The sequence below is a fragment of the Molothrus ater genome, chromosome 14 (assembly GCF_012460135.2).
Source record: "Molothrus ater isolate BHLD 08-10-18 breed brown headed cowbird chromosome 14, BPBGC_Mater_1.1, whole genome shotgun sequence".
NCBI classification, from domain to species: Eukaryota; Metazoa; Chordata; class Aves; order Passeriformes; family Icteridae; genus Molothrus; species Molothrus ater.
The window spans coordinates 4,447,654-4,467,520 of NC_050491.2; the positions used below are offsets into that span (position 1 = coordinate 4,447,654).

Here is a 19,867-nt window from a genome sequence, read left to right on the forward strand (position 1 = left end):
CCATAACAAATTAAGTAGAATGATAGTGAGTTTATCAGAAGGTGAAAAAGTAGATTTTGAGATTTTTAGAATGGGGGTTCAGGGGCAAGATGCAGGGACCTGGGCGTGTCCAGCCTTTCTCCTTCTTCTTCTTGGCCTCCATCTCCTGCTGTGATGTTGGCATTTTTAGATTGGTTTAGAGTAGAAGCTCACTGTCTAACATAGGTGATGGGTATTGGGAAGTAACTGTAAACATTGTACATGTAGTTTTTAGTATAAACACATAACACCACCCCGGGGGCAGGCAGAGTGCCTGGAACTGCCCTGCTGGACAGGAGAAAGAATTTTATAGATAAGATACAATAAACAGCCTTGAGACCGAGAAATGAAGAGCCCTGACTCTTTCTTCAAGCTGGGAAAAGAGACTTTCTAACTTTTCTCGGGGTCACTGACCAGCTAGAGACCCCGACACTCCCACCTTGAGGTGCCCAAGCCAGCAGCAACACCAGGCTTTTCCTTGTGAGCTCCTTAGCAAGGAGCCAGCCCTGCTGCAGGGGAGGACATGCATCATTGTCACACCTCTTTGTACCTGTGCACAAACCTACACCCACCCAAAAGCTGGGAGGGAAACAGGAGGGCAGTGGGGAGCTTGTCACACACACATGGTCCACGTGGCTTCAAAGCACTGTCCTGCCCCAGGTCACAACCGACCCAACAGGCCCAAAGGTGGGTAAAAAAATCCTGCTGGCATCCAGAGCCTCTGCTTAGGTGAGAAAGATCACTGGGGACCCATGGAGCTGAGCAGAGGCCTGTGACAGGGGAGTTTGCCATCCTGGGGGCTGAGCAGAGCTATAGTGTTTCAGATCTCCCTGTTCTTTCCACGAGCTGTCAGCAGGGCTGCAGCTGTCACCAAGCCTGTGCCAGTGGGAATGTGGAGCTCAGGTTACCCTGCACACCTCAGAGGAAGCACCAGCAGGCTGATGTGGCTGGCACATCACAGAGATAAACAGCAGATACCCCAGGGGGCTGGGGCAACTCTGAACTCTGCACCTGAGACAGGAATCGAGCTCCCAATTAAAAATGGAGCCTGTTTGCTTTATGTTCACTTAATTCCATGTACAACAGATCAAAAAAGGAAGTAGAAAAAAAAACTGAATAAATTATTCTCAAACCCAGCTGAATGTGTTTGCCCTTGAACAATCAGGGTCAGTGTAAAACAGCCCTGCAAGGTCCTGGGGAGAACATGCTGGATACCTGCAGGGAAACAAACCCAGCTCACCCCTGACCCTTCAGTCATTCAGGATGCCCTGTGGAGCCAGGGGAGCAGCAAGACACTGCCTTTCTAAAGCACAGAGGAATTCCTCCATACAAAAGGCTTGTTAGGTGAAGGGATATCCCTGGAAAACATGTTCCTGTTATGCATGCAGCAGGCAGGATTAATGTTTTATTTATTTGGGCAATAAAATCTTTCTCAAAAGAACACATGTTGAGCAATTCTGCAGAGCCATTCTTCAGATAGCACTGCTAAGGGATTATGTACCACCTGTCCAACGGGTCTGCACTGCTTGTACTCAACAGTTCAGAGAACAGGTTTGAAAAAGACCAGAAAAGTACCAGAAATGGGAGTATGGGCAACCTCTCCATTCAAGACCACTGCTTTTCTGCAGCCTGGAATTTCTAATGCTGCATCACTTCAGTCTCAGTGGAGAATTAGAGTCTTAAACTGGAACCAGCTACCCAGCTGATAAGGATTTTCTCCCTGAAGTTCAGCCAGTGTCTTGCTCCAGAGGTAATTCCTTGGAGCTGAGTTACTCCTTTAGGAGTTCACTGTGGTGCTCACTCTGAAGGCACATGCAATATTCCTCATGAAAAAGTGCACTTTAGTTCTCAGTTGGAGCCAGTCCAAAAAGAAGAGTTCAGTCTACTCCTAAAACTCAATTTTATATCATTAGCTGGCATCCTGAATCAAAATCCGCTGGCTGAAATACCCTGAACTGGCACTAAGTGTGGGGTTTTAGCACTTCTCCTTTTGAGGGTCCTGTTGCATTTATAGCAAGGTCACTGTGAGCTTATTTAGAGCAGAGTGGCCAAAATGAAGTGAGGGAAAGTGCCCCAAAACCAATGCTGTGCCTGGCTGAGCTCCTTGCATTCTCACTCTCTTTTTACTTACATCTGGCACTAGGTACCCAAGTCACGACCAAGAGAAGAGAGAATGATGGCTCCTTTCAGCAAGGCCATAGAAAATCACATCTTCCTTCTTCCAGCCCCCAAAGGTAGCTCACTGGAGAAGTAGTTCAGCACATGCCATCACTTGCAGCTTTCTGTGATAAATGAGAGGCACTAGTGAGAGGCACTGTGCCAGGAAAAAAAAAAAGAAATGTTTGTCTACTGCTTTGGTATGACAGAATTATCCACATACCAGCTGGATTTTTTTCATTTATCTTTGATTCTTGCAAATGCACTCACTACTTAACTGCATAAAGCACAAGTTGTAACTTCTGAAGTCCACAAATGATGGGGGTTTAAAGTTAAGAGCAAAGTGGTAAAACCAAATTGCTCATCAATCCTTGATGTGATACAAACTGATACTGGAAAACTGCATTTTAAACCAGCTGATCAAATATGACAGCAAAAGGCAACGCTTTATCCTCAGAAGAGTAAAAATATTTCATCAGTCTGCAATTACATAATAGCCAGCACTCTGGAAAGGCATGCAGAGGGAAGCATTCCCTCCTGCACAGTGGCTGAGCTGTGAACAGCCCAGCCTCAGGAGATGCACTCCTTACCTGGAACAGGCAGTGCAAACACCAACACCAAACCCAAAGTGCTTCAGCAGAGCAAGGAACTGCTCTGGAGTGAGGCAGCCTTGCCTGCTCCTGTGCCCAGCTGTAAATGCTTCTGCACTGCAGGCAGCCTGTCCCTGACACAACTCTGAAAATCTTAGGAAAGGTTTGCTTTACCATTTCCTTACTCAGCCACAGGTTTTCAGTCTCCTCCTTCAAAGCAAATTAAGAATAGTTACCTATAGGATCCATAATAGAATTTAGTTTTCTTTCACTGCTGCCACTGCATCATTAATTTAGATATTTAAAATCTTGTTAGATGGGACTTTGAGCAGTGCTAAATTCCTCCTCCCCTATGATTTCACACACCCTTTTCTCCCAGGGAAAGGCAGTAACCAGACCCGTCCTTACCTGATACTTGCTCAGGACTGTTCAGCAGCAGAGTGATGCTGAACATCTGAGCTCTGCTGTTCCACTAGGACAGCAGTTCCTCCTTGGGCTGCTCAGGAACACACAAGCCAGCTGAGCAACTGGCAGGTGAAGGAGGTAATACAGATACCTGGATACAACTTCATAGTTTCTTCTGCTCATATTTCACACTTCAGAATAAACAATGCACTTACCCAACAGCCATGGCACTGGTGAATGTCTGCCAGCCTCATTCCAGACAAGCTACAAGAACTGCTCCATCTTCCACACAGCAACAGAAAAGCTAATTAGCATTCTCACTTGAGATTTTGCAACAGTGAGCTGTTCTAGCAAATAAGCCAGATGAAAAACATCACCAAACTCTTCATGCTTCACAATCAAGCTGATAACCATCATTAGATACCGCATCATCTCAGCAAACCAGCTGCTGATGCTCTCAAATGTGGAAAACAAATTAAGAAAAAGAAATAAAGAGCATTGGCTGCAGCCTCTCTTCCATACATCTTATCATCCCATTCCAGCTTAACTAAAACCCATTCAAAGTCAGGGGTAAACTAATTAAGGCTCCAGAGTGATTATTTCACCTTCCCCTGCACTTAGAGAGTACCTACAGGACCAAACTCTAATTTAAGGTTCTTGCTGTGGCAACATTAGCCATCTCAAAATGTTTTTATCTTCCCCATGATGTCACAATTTTTCAAGGCACCTTCTTATGCTTTTAAGCTGTAACACTTTCTCCCTCCTCCCTTTCCCACCTAAATTTATTTCTAAGCTTCCCCCTTGGCAGTCTCAACTCTAGAGACCCAATGTGAGAGCACAAGCCACAGAAGGCTCCTGAGCCTACACATTCCCTCAAGTATTACCCCAGATAAAGCATTACCCTTGCCAGCAGTGAGTCCTCTCCTTCCTATCCCAGCACAGGAGTTCTGGAAGGTCCCAGCCAGAGGCAACTGCAGCACAGAGCAGACAGACAAATCTGCACTCTGCACCCGAGAAAGGAACTGAGCTCCAGGACACACGGACAAGTCTTGTATCCCAGCTGCCTGCAACCACAGCAGACACATCCCAGGTATGTCAGCAGCTCCCTTTCCGCATTCTGACCTGCTGAAGTTGAAGGTCACATTCCAACCCACAAATAAAACTCATTCTGTGAGAAGGAAAACTGCTAGAAAATCCTCAGGGACTGAACACCCTCTTTACAGAGCTATGCAAGAACAACTTTCACACCATAACCTGAAGCTTCATTCAATTCAATTCAATCCACATGTAGACATTAGTACTAAAAAAAAAAAAAAAAAAAGAAACAAGACACCAGATAAAAAAGGCTTAAAATCCACTTTAATAATGCATTCCTGTAACATTCCTCAGACAAACTCAAACTTTTTAGTGGGACAATTACAGTTTGTGTTCAAACAGTTTACACGAAATGAAAAATCTTGTAGTACTTCTACACAAAAGACAGGCAAGGTTAGGATTATACAAACATTTGTTTCAGTTAAATCTTCAGCATGAGATACAGTATCTTTATCCAATAGATTGTACTTTACTACCAGTAAAAATAAAGAGATACAACACGTTATTAAAAAAATCCATCCAAACAAGAACCTCCCAGCCCTTCAGGCTGCACGACTGTCAACTACTTCAAAGAAACAAATGGTCCAGGTAAAAAGAGTAACTAACAAGTTAGGAGGGGAAAAAAAAGAAAAAGAAACAAACAAACAAAACCTCCTCCAATTCACTACATGACGGATCATTTGGAGCTATATAAATTTACAAAATCATGGGAGCTGCAAAGTACCCAAATGCTGCCCTAGTTCTCCAGAGACCCCCCCCTGTGCTCTTAAGCAAGGTACACTACACTAAAAAAATGCCAAGACATACTGAAATTTTATCCAATTTAGTCTCATGATTTCAGCTGCAAATAGGAAACCTGGAATGGTCAAGGCATTAGGGTCCTTGCAAGATTTTACTGTTACTGAACCATGGCAGCCTCCCAGAATTCATTTTTCACTTTGAAATTAGGAATGCACCACATGAAATTTTCCAAAACCTTTACCAGTCAGACTGCACTCCCCTTGTCCTAGAGTGGCTTTACCAAAACAGGCCCTAATTAACTATCTTTAAAACATCCCCCCTCCCCCCCAGGTTGAACCCTGTGTGTGGCCTGCCAAGATTTCCTCCTTTGGGGCGTGTACAGGGGATGGCTGAACCCTGTTCAGTATCTGCGGCGCTTGTTGGGGCCGAAATCCCCGCCCGGATTCCCTCGGTTGAAGGCGGGTGGGTTCCCTCCCATGGCTCCAAGGCCTTCCATGGCTCCACCCTGGCCAAAGCGGTCTGGAGGTGGTGGTGGGGTCTGGCAACGAGCACAAGTGCAGAAGATGCAGGAAGAAAAACAAGGAAGAACAAAGGGCAGTTAAAAGCAGTTTGAGTTGATTGCAATTCTACCAATATTCCACAATTCCAGCTGACCTCACTGCAAACATTCACCCCACCAAAAACATCCCCACAGTCCCAAACCTGCACCACTGGACCACTGCAGAACAAAGCTCCTTTCCCCACACAACCTGCACTCAGCCATACAGGGCCCTGCTGTGCAGCAGGTGAGCCATCTGAACTCACCTTCCCTTTCCACTCCTGGCTTCACCTTCCCCCTTAATTTCCCTGTGTAGTGCCCATTCCCTTAACCTCAGCTGCTTTGCTGTCCCCACCACTTAGGTACAAAAGTTTTTAGACAAATAAAACTGTTCTTTATGATTAAACAAAACCAAAACCAAAAACAACAACATCAAAAAAACACCAAACAAAACAAACAAAAAAAAACCAAACAAAAAATCTGTGTCATAGCAGTCACAACAGAGCAAGAAGTCTGAGTAGGAATGCTTGCAGGAAAACTGTTTATTGGACCAGTTCATAAAAACCACTGAAGGCAGATGAACTTTCAGGACAAACTTTACTATGACTGCTGTTGTTTCTGCTGGTGACTGAAGTGCTGACACTGTGGGAGGGCCAATCCTCTGTGTGACAGAGAGGGATGACAAATGCCACAAAAGCCAGGGTTTATTGCAAAACCCTGCAGTAAAGTTTAAAACTAAATCAAATACAAAATTTTTAAAAATCAAACAAATAAGCATGAACAGCACTGATTCTTTGCTTTTGACCTCCTAAGCAAATTAGCTGAACTCACTCTGGCATGTGAGAACAGGAGATAACCCTTTTCTGGCTATGAAACTGGTAATGAACAGAACACTTCTGAAAGCTTGGCTTTGTACCTACAAGAATCTACTCTCAAAAACCTCTCAATTTCACAAAGTGCTTCCCACTAGGTCATTTAAAACCAACCATATATTACTCCTAAGAGCTTTCTAACAAGCATTTTAGCACTAGCTCTCTTGGAAGTAAATTAAGCCATTATTAGACTTGGCTCAACCTCCTGAAAATTATCAGCTAGTACCAAGGCAAGATTAACTTCTAAAGATTTTAGCAGGAGTGAAGCAACACTCAGTACTTCAATTTTAGCAGCTAGTGCTTAATACTGGAAACAATATAATCTGCATTTTAGAGGTGTGCACAAAAAGCAGATGAAGATACACTACCATTCCCATGGCTCCATCAGGGATCATAGCTCCAGGACCAGCAGCAGGAGGTGCAGGAGCTGGGACATTGGTACCACCCATAGCTCCTCTATTGTTCATGCCAATGGTACCTGGAAAAGAAAACTGAGGAATAGTCCTGGCACACACACACAGTGACTGGGCTCTGCTCATCATCCCAGAGCCACAAATCATTGTTCCATGCAGGGACAGAGTCCCAGCTTTGCACTATCAGGTCATGACCAGCAGATCTTGCTTTGCAGCACGTTGTGTTTCCTGTCACATGAATACTTCCTCTTACTAGCCTGGGAGATTACTTTGACTGAGTTTCTAAATAAGAAGCCAATAAAATGAGATCACTTAAAAAAAAAAGGGTAGATTTTGTAAGTAAATGAACATGCACAGGCACAAAGAATACTCTTACCTCCCATACCCATCTGTCCCATTCGCATGTCTGGTGGCTCCCTCTGGAAAGACAGACACTCATCTCAACTGATAATCAGGCTTTTAAAAATGTAATTATACAAATTCAAAGAGTTCTGAGGATTTAGTACTGAATAATGTATAGAAAAGTAATTCCCAGGGTAAATGTCAAAGAAAGACAGGAGCAACCTTCACGTGATAGCTGCTGAATGAATAGGTTTTATTTTAAATATCTCATTATAAAAGGTTGTTTTTCAGAATTATAATAAAACATCCAGCAGCAAAGCTGCACATGCAGACCTTAAAGACATCTTGATGGAAAGATGTGCTGAGCAGTAGTAACACATTAGATAGAATTAGTTTTGCTACTCCCTCAGCACAGCTAAGAAGCTTTTCCTGTTGAAAGGAATGCAAGCTTACATAAAGACACAGTACTGGGTCACTTGCATTAAAATACCATTTAGTGAGCTCAATTTCTCTTTTATTAACCAAGCATCAGAAATACCTATTACAGACTTTTCTCACTGCAAAACCAGGAGCACTTCAGTGAGGGCACTAGTTTTTTTAACAGTGGCAAGTGAAGACAAGTTTCATTTCATCTGTAGTCTCAGTGCCATTATCCATCATATGAAGGCAATATTATTTGTAGGAATCAGGCTATCTGCTGCACAAAGAGAATATTCCGGCTTTTGGCTCAGCCATGCTCTTGGCCCTTTGGTTTGACACACATTTACCTATTTTGCCTAGGGGCCAAGTGTCACTAGTAAGCATTGAACACTTACCCCCAGCTGCATCAATGCCATTACACCACCTGAACAGCCCTACAGCTGCCTCCACAACAGAAAGTACCTGGGACTGGAAACAAATTGCAAGGCATTTCTCTATAACTAGAGATACTGTTATCAAAAGGCAGGTTACTACCAGGTTACACTGCAAAAAAATACTTGACCAACCGACTTTTTTAAGTACAAGCATACACCATGCCTGCAGCAATGCCTTCAGTTGGGATCATTTTATCATGACTAAGACTGCAAGCTACGGATATTGCCAGTCATATAATCACAACAGCCTTCTGCTGCAGTGCTTCAGGACAGTGTGTGTTGCTGTTAGAATAGAATTAGTCAGCACACATTTTTCTGAACAGCAAGACAGCTACAGAGGGCCCTACGTGAAGAGCAGTGGAACAGAACTGGAAGATTTAGTTTCCAGGCTAAACTGTATTAAGATTGGAGGGAGTCAATAATTTAGGGTAGACTGCACTACTGATGTACAGTCGTCCAACCAAGCTGAAAATTCACAGAAAGCTGTGCTGTGGAAGGGAAAAATCTACTGTGAGTGTAGAGATGTAATGGAAATGTAGAAGCACTCGTACCGCATCAGCAAAATTCCCTTTAAAGCCTTCCTGCTGGCGTCTCATCATCTCCTCCTGCTGCCTTCTCATCTCCTCCTCACGGCGCCTGCGCTCTTCCTCTTGCCTGCAAAGTCCAAGATGCTCAGCACAACAAACACCAACCACCTGCATCACTGTGTTGCAGTGCTGCCTCATGGATCTTCATTAGAAACTTTACACTTCAAACTTTCAGTTCTGAGTAGCCCATTTGAAAAAAAACAACCACTTGTGTGTGTGTCTCATGAGGAGCAGCTGAAGGAGCTGGAGAGGCTCAGCCTGGAGAAAAGGAGGCTCAAGGGGGACGTTACCACCCTCTACAACTGCCTGACAGGAGGGTGGAGCCAGGTGGGAGTCAGTCTCTTCTCCCAGGTAACAAGTGACAAGACAAGAGGAAACTGCCTCAAGTCACACCAGGGAAAATTTCTTCACCAAAACACTTTCAAAGCATTGGCACAGGCTGCCCAGAAAGTGGTGGAATCACCATCCTTAGAGTGATTTAAAAGATGTTTAGATGTGGTGCTTAGGGACATGGCGGGCTTGGCACTGTTAGATTTACAGCTGAACTCATAGTTTTGGAAGTATTTTCCAACCCTACACAGCAGCTGCCAAATGCATGCAGACTACATGCAATATCATGCATCAAGCCTGACAGCTCTCAAGCCACCTTCTATTACAAATAGTCTGGTAATCTTCCTGGAGCTTCTCAAAACAACCCCAAGACAAGAAAGCGCTACAATGGAGAGAGAAATCTCTGAGACCAAGTTACCCTCAAATGAAAACAGATGCTGAATGGGATTTCCCAATCTGCAGCACTGAAGCCACTAAATCACAGCAGAGATTCTGATTTTTCTATCTGCCTCATTTAAAGGAGCTTAACTGAGACACAGAAATGTGAAGAAGCACATACTAACCAATGGAAGAAACTCCTAACTCTTCCATCTTAAACCAAGTGTACACTCTTCCCTATGAACAAAAAAAGCCCAAAGTAACAGGCACACTTGAGGTAGTAATTAAATTGTCACAATGAACAACTAGGTGCAGTGAAGAGATGTTTTATTCTGCTCTGGATTCACAGCATTTCACAACCTGCCCCCTTACCTGAGTTCCAACTGTTTACGTTTTTGTACTTCTTGGTTATGCAATTCCTCCATTCTCCTCAGCTCCTCCTGGCGCCTCATTAAATCTGTGTAAGACAACAGTAAAAAACACGATCAGACTCATCTCCCATGCCACCTCTTATGAATTCCTGAAGTAGAACTATAACACAGGAGAGAAAAAGGTAACAGAGCCTTTACCAATACAGTAGCTTCTCCCCATGTTAGGTCTAATACGATTCCGTGCCAGGTCCTGTCCTGCGGTCACAACAACGCCCTGCAGCTCCAGGCTGGGGCAGAGGGGCTGGAAAGGGCCTGGTGGGAAAGGCCCTGGGGGAGCTGCTCAGCAGCAGCTCAACAGGAGCCAGGTGTGCCAGAGGCCAATGGCACCTGGCCTGTCCCAGCCACGGTGGGGCCAGCAGGACCAGGACAGTGACTGTCCCCTGCCTGGGCACTGCTGAGGCCACTCCTCAAATCCTGTGTCCAGCTCTGGGCCCGTCACAACAAGACAGACACTGAGGGGCTGGAGCGTGTCCAGAGAAGGGAAGAGAGCTGGGGAAGGGTCTGGAACACAATTCTGATGGGGAGCAGCTGAGGGAGCTGGGAAAGGGGCTCAGCCTGGAGAAAAGAAGGCTTGAGGAGACTCTACTGCTCTACAAGTACCTGAAAGCAGGTTAATGGTTGGGCTTGCTGATCTTTTCCACCTAAACAATGCTATCATTCCATTTATTTGCTGCTACCATGCTTGGTCGCACCACAGCTCCCCTTCAGTGGTCTCTAGCCAGTCTATTGAGCCACCCTCTCCTGGACAGTGCAGGGCCCTGCTCCCACCCTGGATGTATTTATCTGGCTGATACCTTGTCGCATGAGCATCACTTGGTGCTCGTGGCGAGCTGCTTCCATTTCCATCTCCAGCTTCTCTCGCGCTTCCTTGATGTTGCGATCTACTTGTTCCTGCTGCTGCTTCTCCATCTCTATCAAAGCCTTCCAACGCATGGCATATTCATACTCAAAGCTGCCAGGCTGTGCAAACCGAGGAGGCTGCTCACGCTCCCTGGCAAACAATGAAGAGCTAGTGAATGCTTCAGGAGAGCAAGGAGGAACCAAGAAAACTCCATTTGTGTGTCAAATGCAATAGCAAGCCCCAGTTAACTGTGCCTGAGACACCAGTTGTTTGCTCCTCAGGTATCATCTTATTCCTGCATGGAAGCTGTCCTCCTCCATAACAAGCAATGACACTGCTTTCATAAGAGATTCTGGGTAAAGAGCTTTAGAAATCCCCTTGAAAGCAACAGCCTTTGCTCCTGCTGCACATCTTATGGACAGATGCACTCCAGAAACAAACACTGCCCAAATGTGCATGTTATTTTCACTCTGCACCTGTAGAACAGGACTATTCCTAATTCCACCTCCTGAAGCTCTCATCTTCCTTACTTGAAAAATTCATGAGCTCACATGGTTTGCTAATGCCAACTGCTCAGATCACAGGATTCCTACCTATACTGGGGAGCCTTCTAAGACTCTGGTCTTATACCTGGATAGCTCTACAATCCCCTAATGCTATTCACATAATTCCTTAAATTTCTATTGTAGGTTCAAGTGTTTCCTCCATAGACTTTCTGTAATAGTTCCCAGGGAATCTCATGTCATCTGTGTTATCTCAAATTGACCTAATTTTTTATTCCAACAACTGAAATAGACTTGTACAAAATATGTGAAGGCTGTCAGTCTTATCCAGCAATGTGGATTCAAAATCACTGTTTTCTTTCAGCCAATCATGGCAAGAGAAGAATGAATGCAATTCTCCTTCTAAAGTCAGGTCACATTTATGGAAAAAAAAAAGGAGGACCTGATGAGCAGTGATGAGCCACCCTTCTAAGACTGAGACACTTGCCCACAGGCACTCTCCTCTCCTGCTGCATGCCAGACACATACTTGTGATATTGCTGGTTTTTGATGACTAGTTTCTCTGGTAGACCCTCCTCATCATCATACTGATCCATGGGCTCCACAGTGACAGGGCGAGGGAATCTGTAAAGAAAAAGTGAGCTGTTTTCACAAAAATTCAACAACAAGCTTACAGTCGTGGAAAGCACAACTTATATTGCTTTTAGCACTGCTCACAGAAACTCAGAGCAGCTGGAGATCTCAACCAAAGTGAAACCAGGAATCACATTGAACTCTTTCTTTTTTTCTAGAATAGGAGTGTAACTGTAAATCAAAATCCTTGTTTAATCCAAACCAAAACTGTACTGGAAGAATACTATTTGTAGTTACTTTTAAGTTACAGCTTAACTGGAATCCTGACATACTCCAGTAGGATCTACTCAGCATGAGGTCTTGTCTCTAGAGTGGCACAAGGCCATCTGTGCCTTTTTATGGCTATCTAAAGCAAAGAGCCACTACACCACTCCTCACTGGAGGCTGCAGGCTGTACCATCCTCTGCTGGTGAGGCCACCATGTGCTACTGTTGCTTGGCAACAGTGCTCTAGGAAGGTCCACTGGGCCCTTGTCTGAATTTCCACCCCCCAGGGAATCCACTGGTGCACTTCACAACAGACACTGCAGATGTGTGCTCCTGTCTCCCTGGCTTCTGCATGCAGAACAAAGTATTGACCTGGTCTCTGAATCAGCTCTCCACCACAGCACTGACACTGCTCATCCTCAGCACAAAGCAGCACCCCAGCTTCCAATGAGCTCTCAGTCCCATGTGCCAGGGCTGGGGAAATGAAGACAGATGATCCTGTTATGCCAGGTGGCAATGAGTACCCAGGCTCCAGCAGGAAGGCAGGATATGGAAGGCTAAAATCCATTTCCTCAGCTGAAGATCCATAATACAGCTTTGCACTTTGATGTGACATATTCCATTATTAATAATCTTATTTTCTAACATGAACAGATTTCAAACAGTTTATCTAGCTTTCCTGTCTTGAACTAGGACAAACCAGAACAAGTTTAATCAGAACCAAAGCATAACTAGAAAGGAACAAGAGACTCATTTGTGGTCTTAGGTATCAGAACCTAATGAACTGATAGCTATAAAGAGATTGAATGTTAACCTTAGCTATGCATTGATAGTGAATAGTTTTGCATGATCACTTTTAAAAATCTGTTTTCATGGTTCTTTCAGATATAGACTTCTGAATCAGCAAAAGCTCCCTAACAGCAATCCTCCTGTAGAGCACTACTCACTATGCTGGTTATCCTCAAGAAGCATTAGGGAGAAAAACAGGTATTAAAAATGAAATAAGCAAAACCTGCTTTTTGAAACTGAATGTGCTTGTGTATAGCTGTACCGCTGCAGATCCACAGGAGGTGAGAAGCATAAAACTTCAAAAAATTACTTCAAAAATGAGCAATGCAGCTCCATTTCAGGAAGTGTTCTAGTCACAAATTCTAGGAGTGTAATATAAAACAGTTTTTTTCTAAGAGATCATAAATGGCTCCCTCTTAACAGAGCAACAAGCTGCTTTGTGGAATGCAACTGCAATTGGTCATTTGCTTGAGCAAGTTCACATAATTATGAGAACATGATTTTCTGCCTTATTACATTCAAGTACAGGGAAAGCAGTTTATAATGGTGAAAACTCCACACAATCCAATCTGTGTGAGCAGCCTCTCCAACAGATCCCATGCCCACAGTGGCATTCCACCTCGTGGAATCCCGCCCCAAGACTCTCCCTTTTAGTGTCCCTGAGTGTACAATTAAAACACTTGCACTTTGTTTCCAAACAAGTTATATGGATGGTCTCTGAAATAGCTCCTGTTCTTAAAGGCTGCTTTAATTGCCCTAAGGTTGTTTTATGGAGAAAAAGTTTATTGGGAAGTTTTATGCACTTACCCCACTAGCAGCTTCCCAGAAGAAAGCTTTCAGACCTGAGCTTCAGCACAGACTGTCTCTTGTTGGAACAAAGCTAAATAAAATTCTCCCCAGGCCAACCCCCATCATCACCTCATGCCCCACCTGTCCCACTGTGGTGCTAGAACCAGCGTCCAGCAGCCAATGCAGAGCACCCCTCCCCAGGCCCACTTACGTAGTCAGCAGGAATGACCCATCACTACATCTATCCAGCGCTTTCCTAGCGGCAGGCTTCCCTGAGAACTCCACAATGCCTTTCCCAGAGGATCGTCCTCTGTCATCCACAATAACCACAGCCCTTTCCACCTGGCCAAACACCGAGAAGGCCTCCTCCAGGAGCTCGTTGGACACAAACTGAGGCAGGTTCCTGACTGTCAGCGAGGCGCTGTGGCAAGCAAAGCGCACTCGGAGCTGCTTCCCACGCAGAGGCATGTTGTCCAGTTCCACCTTGGCAATCTCTGCCAGGGTGCGAGTTTCCTGCAGAGAAAAACAGCCTGCATTAAAACTCCCAGAAAGGCACGGGATTAAACACAAGCTTATTTCTCCATAACAAGTACTTCTGAGAGAAATAAATGATTCTCGTGCCAAAAAGCACAGCTATTCCTTATCATGAATGACTGAACAGACAGAGTTTGGGGGCAGGGAGGGTGAGAAATATATAACAAATACCTAAGTTTAGTCCAACAGCTAGTGTGAACTAAGCAAACAATGACATTTTCATTATGACACAATTATATTAAGGCTACAAAGCACTTTTTTTTAAACAAACAAATACCTTTAAAAAAACCAACTACGATTCATCTGTTAACCTTAAGTCTGATAAGGAAATGCTGACAGTATGACAATCTGTGAAAGACCTTCTATACCATTTTCACACCTTTCATGCCACTTTCCCACCTTTCCACTCACTGAAGTAACTACCAAGCACCTGCACTACATAAAAGTGGCCCAGATATGGCTGTGGGAACCTCATCCACTCACCTCAGGGCTTTCACAAAGGTGGTGCACGAACCACAGAAATCTAAGAACTATGGTGGTAGCTACTTCCCTTTCACACACACTTCAACATGATCATCTAGAGATCCCCTAGCCCAAGAGCATTAATCATGCCAGAAATGCTGCATGACAAACTATGCCCATAGGAATTCCATATTCCAGAAACAGAAAAGTTCATTTTGTCTATAATAGCATCACATTCATGTGAGTTTTTTCTGCTTTCTACCAGCTGATTTCAGAATAAATTTATCAGATCTCTCATAACTCCAGCCACAAGCTGCCTAAATTCACATCTCTCTTAAAAGCAAGCCCTAGACCAACCACTTGGAAGCTAATCCCATATTCCAGGTTACTAAAATCATCAGCAGGTGTAATCAGCAAGACATCAGAACATCTACTACTTTCAATTAACAATAGTGCTCCATTGTGAGCCATCACCACAAAACTCCCCAAACTGCCAAGTCACTCACCAGCCTGATAAAACCAAAGCCTTTGTCCTTGTGTATGAAGACTTCCCCTGCCTTGCCATACTTCTCAAACAACTTTCTCATCTCTTCCTCTGTAATATCTGGGGGCAGATTCCCCACAAAGAGGCGGCTTCTTTGGGTGAAGGTCTTTTCACCGGGTTTCCGGAAATTCTTCAGGTCAATAGTCAGGCCTTCATCTGAGGGGAATAAGGTACACAGCTGCTCTACAGTTGGGGGGATAAATTTTATTAGGTTTCATCACAGTGACCACAGAGACACAGGATAATACAGGTAACACACCCGTTCATTTTGGTCTTAAACTTCTCCAGCCATCTCTCCAGCAACAAGGGGGTTTTATGTTTTATTTCAGAATGGTCCCATAGCTTTTTTAAAAGGAAACTGAACCTCAGTGCTCATTAACACCAGTGAATGACAGTCTAGAATTGGAGAAAACAACACACTGCAGCCTGAAATAACATCAAATATTTCACTCAAACTTTTTGAGATCTGGTCAAGGTAACTGGCCTGCAAAAAAAAACCCAACTGCAGTCACAACACAGGATTTTGCTATTACAACATGAATAATTACAGAAAAGCCACAGTTTAGCCAGAAAACAGATTTTTACTCAAAAACACACAAAAACAACTCCAGATATCTAGAAAAATATGAAAATAAGAAAAAATTTTGTTCAGACAGATAACATTTCAGATAGCTGTCATTCTATGAGATGAGTTCCAGAGTATGGGTTTCCAAGCTGAAGAGAAGGCTGGAATAGTTAAAATAGTGGGGAAAAACACCAACCCAAAATTTAAGAAAAATCCTGCCATATAGATGAGCCCTCAGAAAAATTACAAGATTAATTACAAGAAAAATATCCCTATTCAGTAAGCTCTGCTAGAAGAGATTTTTAAAGTTGGAAAAGACCTCTGAGATCAAGTCCAAGGTTAAAATATTTTCTGAGCTGTCCAACAGAAATAAACACAAACAGTAACATTCTCAAATCCCCACAGGCATATACAATCTTTAACCCTTAATTCAGCAAGAGTCCAGCATGATCCTGAAAGCTCTGTTATGCGCCAGACAAAGGGGTGGATTTAGCATCACTTTATCACCCTGTGCCCCATTTTCTTAAACACACATGGAACTTAACCACAGGACTACAGGGCACAGAAAGCAACTCCTTTGCTTTGCAGAGGACACAAGTCATGGTCACACATATGAAATAAACTGTGAACATCAGTGGCTTGATTCCAGTTACCAAATGGCACTAAATGAGAGAGACTGTCCATGCAAAGACAATGCAAGGAGAACCCTTTGACAGGAGTAAGCACACCTCTATGGCCAACACTAAATAACCAGACAGAGTGTGCCCAGTGAAGAGCAGTGAGATTAACTTATCTACTTCACACAGCAAAAGTGCAGGAATGAAACGTTTTTCCTTGTTCACAGCATGTCCATGAGTATTTGGGGATCAATTGCAAAGGCTGTGGATACAACACGAGGTACTTGGACAGAGTTACACTCAGGGGTGCACAGAGTACCACTGTTCTGCCTCAGGAGATCCATGCAGAAGAGTGAGACACACTCATTCACTCCCTCCAAGCTAATTCCTGTGGGAATTCCCCTGTACAGCTGTACTGTTATTGTTTTCAACCTGACTGGAACCGGCTGCTCTGCCACTCTTGTCTGTTATTGCCTGGGAACTGATAAAGAGCCTGTTCAACTCGACCACTTAACAAAAACATGCCGGATTTTTACCAGCCCGGTATATTTAACACAAAAAACCCCACTCTGAGGAATCACACAAAACGCACAGGTGATTTCTACACATTTTTGTTTTGAACAGCCAAAGTGTCCAGACTTTAAAAAAAAATTAAAAATCCACATCTAATAAAACTAAAGCACTCTTTCCCTCCCCAAAAATGCTAACGGAGATGTCTCGCCACTTCTAAACCATCAGGTTAGATCAGTTCAGGCCCCTGAAGCCATTAACGCGTTCTGTCCCAGCTTACAAGCACCCGTTCTGGAGCGCCACTCCACACTGACCAGGAAAACCCGGACACCCGCTGGAGCAGAACGGCTTCAGCAATGTTAACTGGCATTAAATACTGAGTGAAGCTGGGCATCTCCCGGTTCCTCATTATAAAAAAAATAAAAATTAAAAAAAAAAAATCAGTCTTAAGCGGCACCTGCAGACAACGCTGCAACAACGTTCTCACTACAGCATAATCTTCACCGATTCTTACTTCTTACTTCTGTATAATCTAGCAATTGCTCTAGCAATCAAGCTTCTTAACTTTCTAGCTTCCTAAGAAAACCTGTATTGAGAAGCCATCTGTTATGCCCGGGAAAAAACAGGAACCAGACAATGAAAGACAGAGCTCCTTATATTCGCGACGCTTAAAGACACGCTGTCAAGAACGCACTGACTTTCAAACTGTAAGCGATCTTTTCCTGGTATTTTGAGACAAAGACAGAACCTCTATATCGCTTTCCCTGCTTTTAGGAACGCAAGAAGCTCACGAACACAAAAAACTTACGAACAAACACCACAGGACTCGCGCGTACCCACGAGCGGACTGAGCAAAACCAAAAGAAAACGCACAAATACAACCCAGGCGCAATTAAAACCGCAGCTTCCAACATGGGGAAAAAACTGATATAGCAGGAGATGCTGCAGCCTGCTTGGGAACCTAAGGATTTATTGTTTTAACTTGGAAATCCGGGTTCCTTTTGTTCCTGCCGAGACCTGTTGCACGCCCGAGGGCCGCAGCTAACCCGAGGTTTCCCGCTGCACCGAAGCGGTCGCTCAGCGCCTACCCAGAGCGGGGCCAGGCGGGCCCCCGCGGCGGGCCCGGGACTCACTCTGGCTGTTGGCCTGCTGCCCGTTCGCGGGGATGGACGGCGGCGGGTGCTGCTGGTGCTGCTTGCGCGGAGCGTGGTTCTGCTTCTCCATGTTGAAGCCCTTGTTGCCCTGCATCTTCCCCACCTAAAAGCAACACACGCATGGTCGGGAAGCGGCCCAGATCTCGGTCCCGGCTGGCTCCCGCCGGCCCCGCGTGCAGGGGCGGGGCGGGCCGCGCAGGCCGCACCGGGCCCCGGCGGCGACGGAGCGGGGCCGAGCCGCAACCCTACCGCGCCCGCGACCTCACCTGGCGGCAACACCGGACAGGGACACGGACACCGGGACAGGCACCGACCCCGGACACAGACACCGGGACGGAGAGGGGCACCAGGACCGCGGCGGCCCTGAGAGGAGAGCGCGCGGCCGGAACTCGCGCAGCCTAACACAGCGCCCCTCTCCCTGAGCTCCTATTGGTCACCTGGCGCCCGCCGCCGCGCCGCTAACTGGCCAAGCCCGCCGTCACTCACAGCGGCCGCCGTAGCGGGGCGGGACCAGCTGGCCGTGCGTGGACCCCATTGGTCAACGGAGCGGCAGCGCGCGCTGCCAATCACGGCAGGCGGGCACTAAGCTTGGGTGAGAGGCGAGCGGGGGACAAAGGGAGCGCCGCGAGCCGCCCCGCGCGCGGCGCGCAGGCGCGGTGCGGACGCGCGGGGGCCGCGCGGTTTTAAAGGGCCAGCGGCGGCGCCGAGCGCGTGCCGCCCCGCCGCGCCCCCCGACGGCACCGGGGCGGATCCGGCCTTGGTTTCTCCACCCCGGCCAGTGAGCACCGGAGCCCGGGCAGCGCCAGGGGACGGCCTGTGCCGATCCGCTCTCCTCCAGATGGTTTCCATCCCCGTGCCCTACTCCTTGCTGCCTCCAGTTGCGGGCTCCCCCTCGTCGTCCGGACCCCGTTCCCGTCGCGGCCCCGCTGTGCAGAGGAAGGCGGCTCCTGCCCCTGGGAGCGCACCGGACGCTCTGGGAGCGCGGTCGTATCGTGCCTCAGGCGGGTTTCGTTTCACCGCCTTGCAATAAACCCTGCCGCTTCCCGCCGCCTCAACGGTGCAGGTGCCGCGCGCCCGCGGCCACCCCGCTCCCGGGCACGGGACCCCGGGGCGGCTCACAGCCCTTGCGGAGCGCCCGCAGCTTTCCCGCAGCTCCGCCGCCCGCTCCCGGCTGTGCCCCCGGGTCCCAGCCCACGCTCAGCCCCGGCACCCCCGTGTGCCCGCAGGCTGGGAAACCGCAGGCTCCTGGGGGCGGGAGCGATGGGTGATTCCCCCCCCCACGGTGGAGCGGGGCGGCCGAGAGCTGCAGGCTGCCCCGCTGAGCCGGAGGGGGCCCGGGTCCCGCCGGCAGGGGACCCCCGGGGAGGAGGGGAGAGCGCGGTGGGCAAGGATGGAGGCGGGAAGGGGGAGCCGCGGGCGGCGAGGCCAGGTGGGCGCTGTCATGGCTGGGGAAGGGCACGCCGGGCTCTGCGCGGTGGTGCGGGAGCGCAGCCCGGGCACGGGAGGGGGATCCCGGGGGGAGGCGGTGCCGGGAATGGGGGGCGCCGGCCCAGGCGGTCCCTCCCGGGGGCGGTACCGCGTCCCGGGCCCCCGCGGAAGCCCCGCCCGGCCGCGCTGTCACTCACCGCCCTGGGGAGACGCTCCAGCTTCGGGGAGGCGGTGGCGGCGCCTGGGCTCGGCCGGGTGGGTCCCCCAGCGTGCAGGTAGAGGCCGTGCCGGTGCGGCCGGACCGGACCCCCCGGGACGACAGCGGGGCTGGGGCCGGGAGAGGCGGCAGCGAGAGGGTTAAGGGGGGGGCGGGGAGCGGGGTGGCGAGCCCATTCCGTGCGATCCGCTCCGTGCTTTACGGGTGGCCGCGTGGGCACCGGCGGGAACCGGGGCGCCCCGTTCTGGCCCGCCCCCCCCATCGTGCTCCCCCCCCGCACCCCGCCGTGCCCCGCCAGACCGCGGCCGTCGCCCGCGCCCGGCT

At 47.4% G+C, this 19,867-nt stretch overlaps 2 protein-coding genes across 7 annotated transcripts in view; one reads left to right on the forward strand and one right to left on the reverse strand.

Annotated features, from left to right (window-relative positions):
- Positions 1–4,509: 4,509 nt before the first annotated feature.
- Positions 4,510–19,683, reverse strand: NONO (non-POU domain containing octamer binding). Of its 5 annotated transcripts, none has more exons than XM_036402434.2 (11): positions 19,524–19,683; positions 17,833–18,001; positions 15,015–15,235; positions 13,724–14,025; positions 11,624–11,719; positions 10,546–10,742; positions 9,693–9,777; positions 8,577–8,679; positions 7,206–7,248; positions 6,785–6,894; positions 4,510–5,544 (listed from the first exon to the last, which is right to left on the reverse strand). In XM_036402434.2, exons 2-11 carry the CDS (start codon positions 17,990–17,992, stop codon positions 5,407–5,409), a joined length of 1,455 nt encoding a protein of 484 aa, XP_036258327.1. In that variant the 5' UTR covers positions 17,993–18,001; positions 19,524–19,683; the 3' UTR covers positions 4,510–5,406. The 5 variants fall into 5 exon arrangements, with proteins under 5 accessions (XP_036258327.1, XP_036258328.1, XP_054372359.1 ...); XM_036402435.2 differs by having other exon boundaries at positions 17,878–18,001; positions 19,524–19,681; XM_054516384.1 differs by having other exon boundaries at positions 15,015–15,208; positions 19,524–19,681.
- Positions 19,545–19,867, forward strand: part of ZMYM3 (zinc finger MYM-type containing 3) — a 31,933-nt gene continuing 31,610 nt past the window's right edge. Inside the window, exon 1 of one of the 2 annotated variants that reach the window (XM_036402427.2) lies at positions 19,545–19,601. The gene's annotated coding sequence lies outside the window, so the exon portion shown is untranslated. The remainder of the gene's footprint in view (positions 19,602–19,867) is intronic. The other variant, XM_054516383.1, reaches the window with a different exon arrangement.

Coding starts and splice junctions, on each gene's coding strand:
- NONO (XM_036402434.2), bottom strand. CDS start 17,992: ATGCAGGGCAACAAGGGCTTCAACATGGAGAAGCAGAACCACGCTCCG. Junction 8,680..9,692: donor CGTAAACAGTTGGAACTCAG/GTAAGGGGGCAG, acceptor TGGACTTTGCAG/GCAAGAGGAAGAGCGCAGGC. Junction 7,249..8,576: donor AAGGGAATTTTGCTGATGCG/GTACGAGTGCTT, acceptor CTGTCTTTCCAG/AGGGAGCCACCAGACATGCG.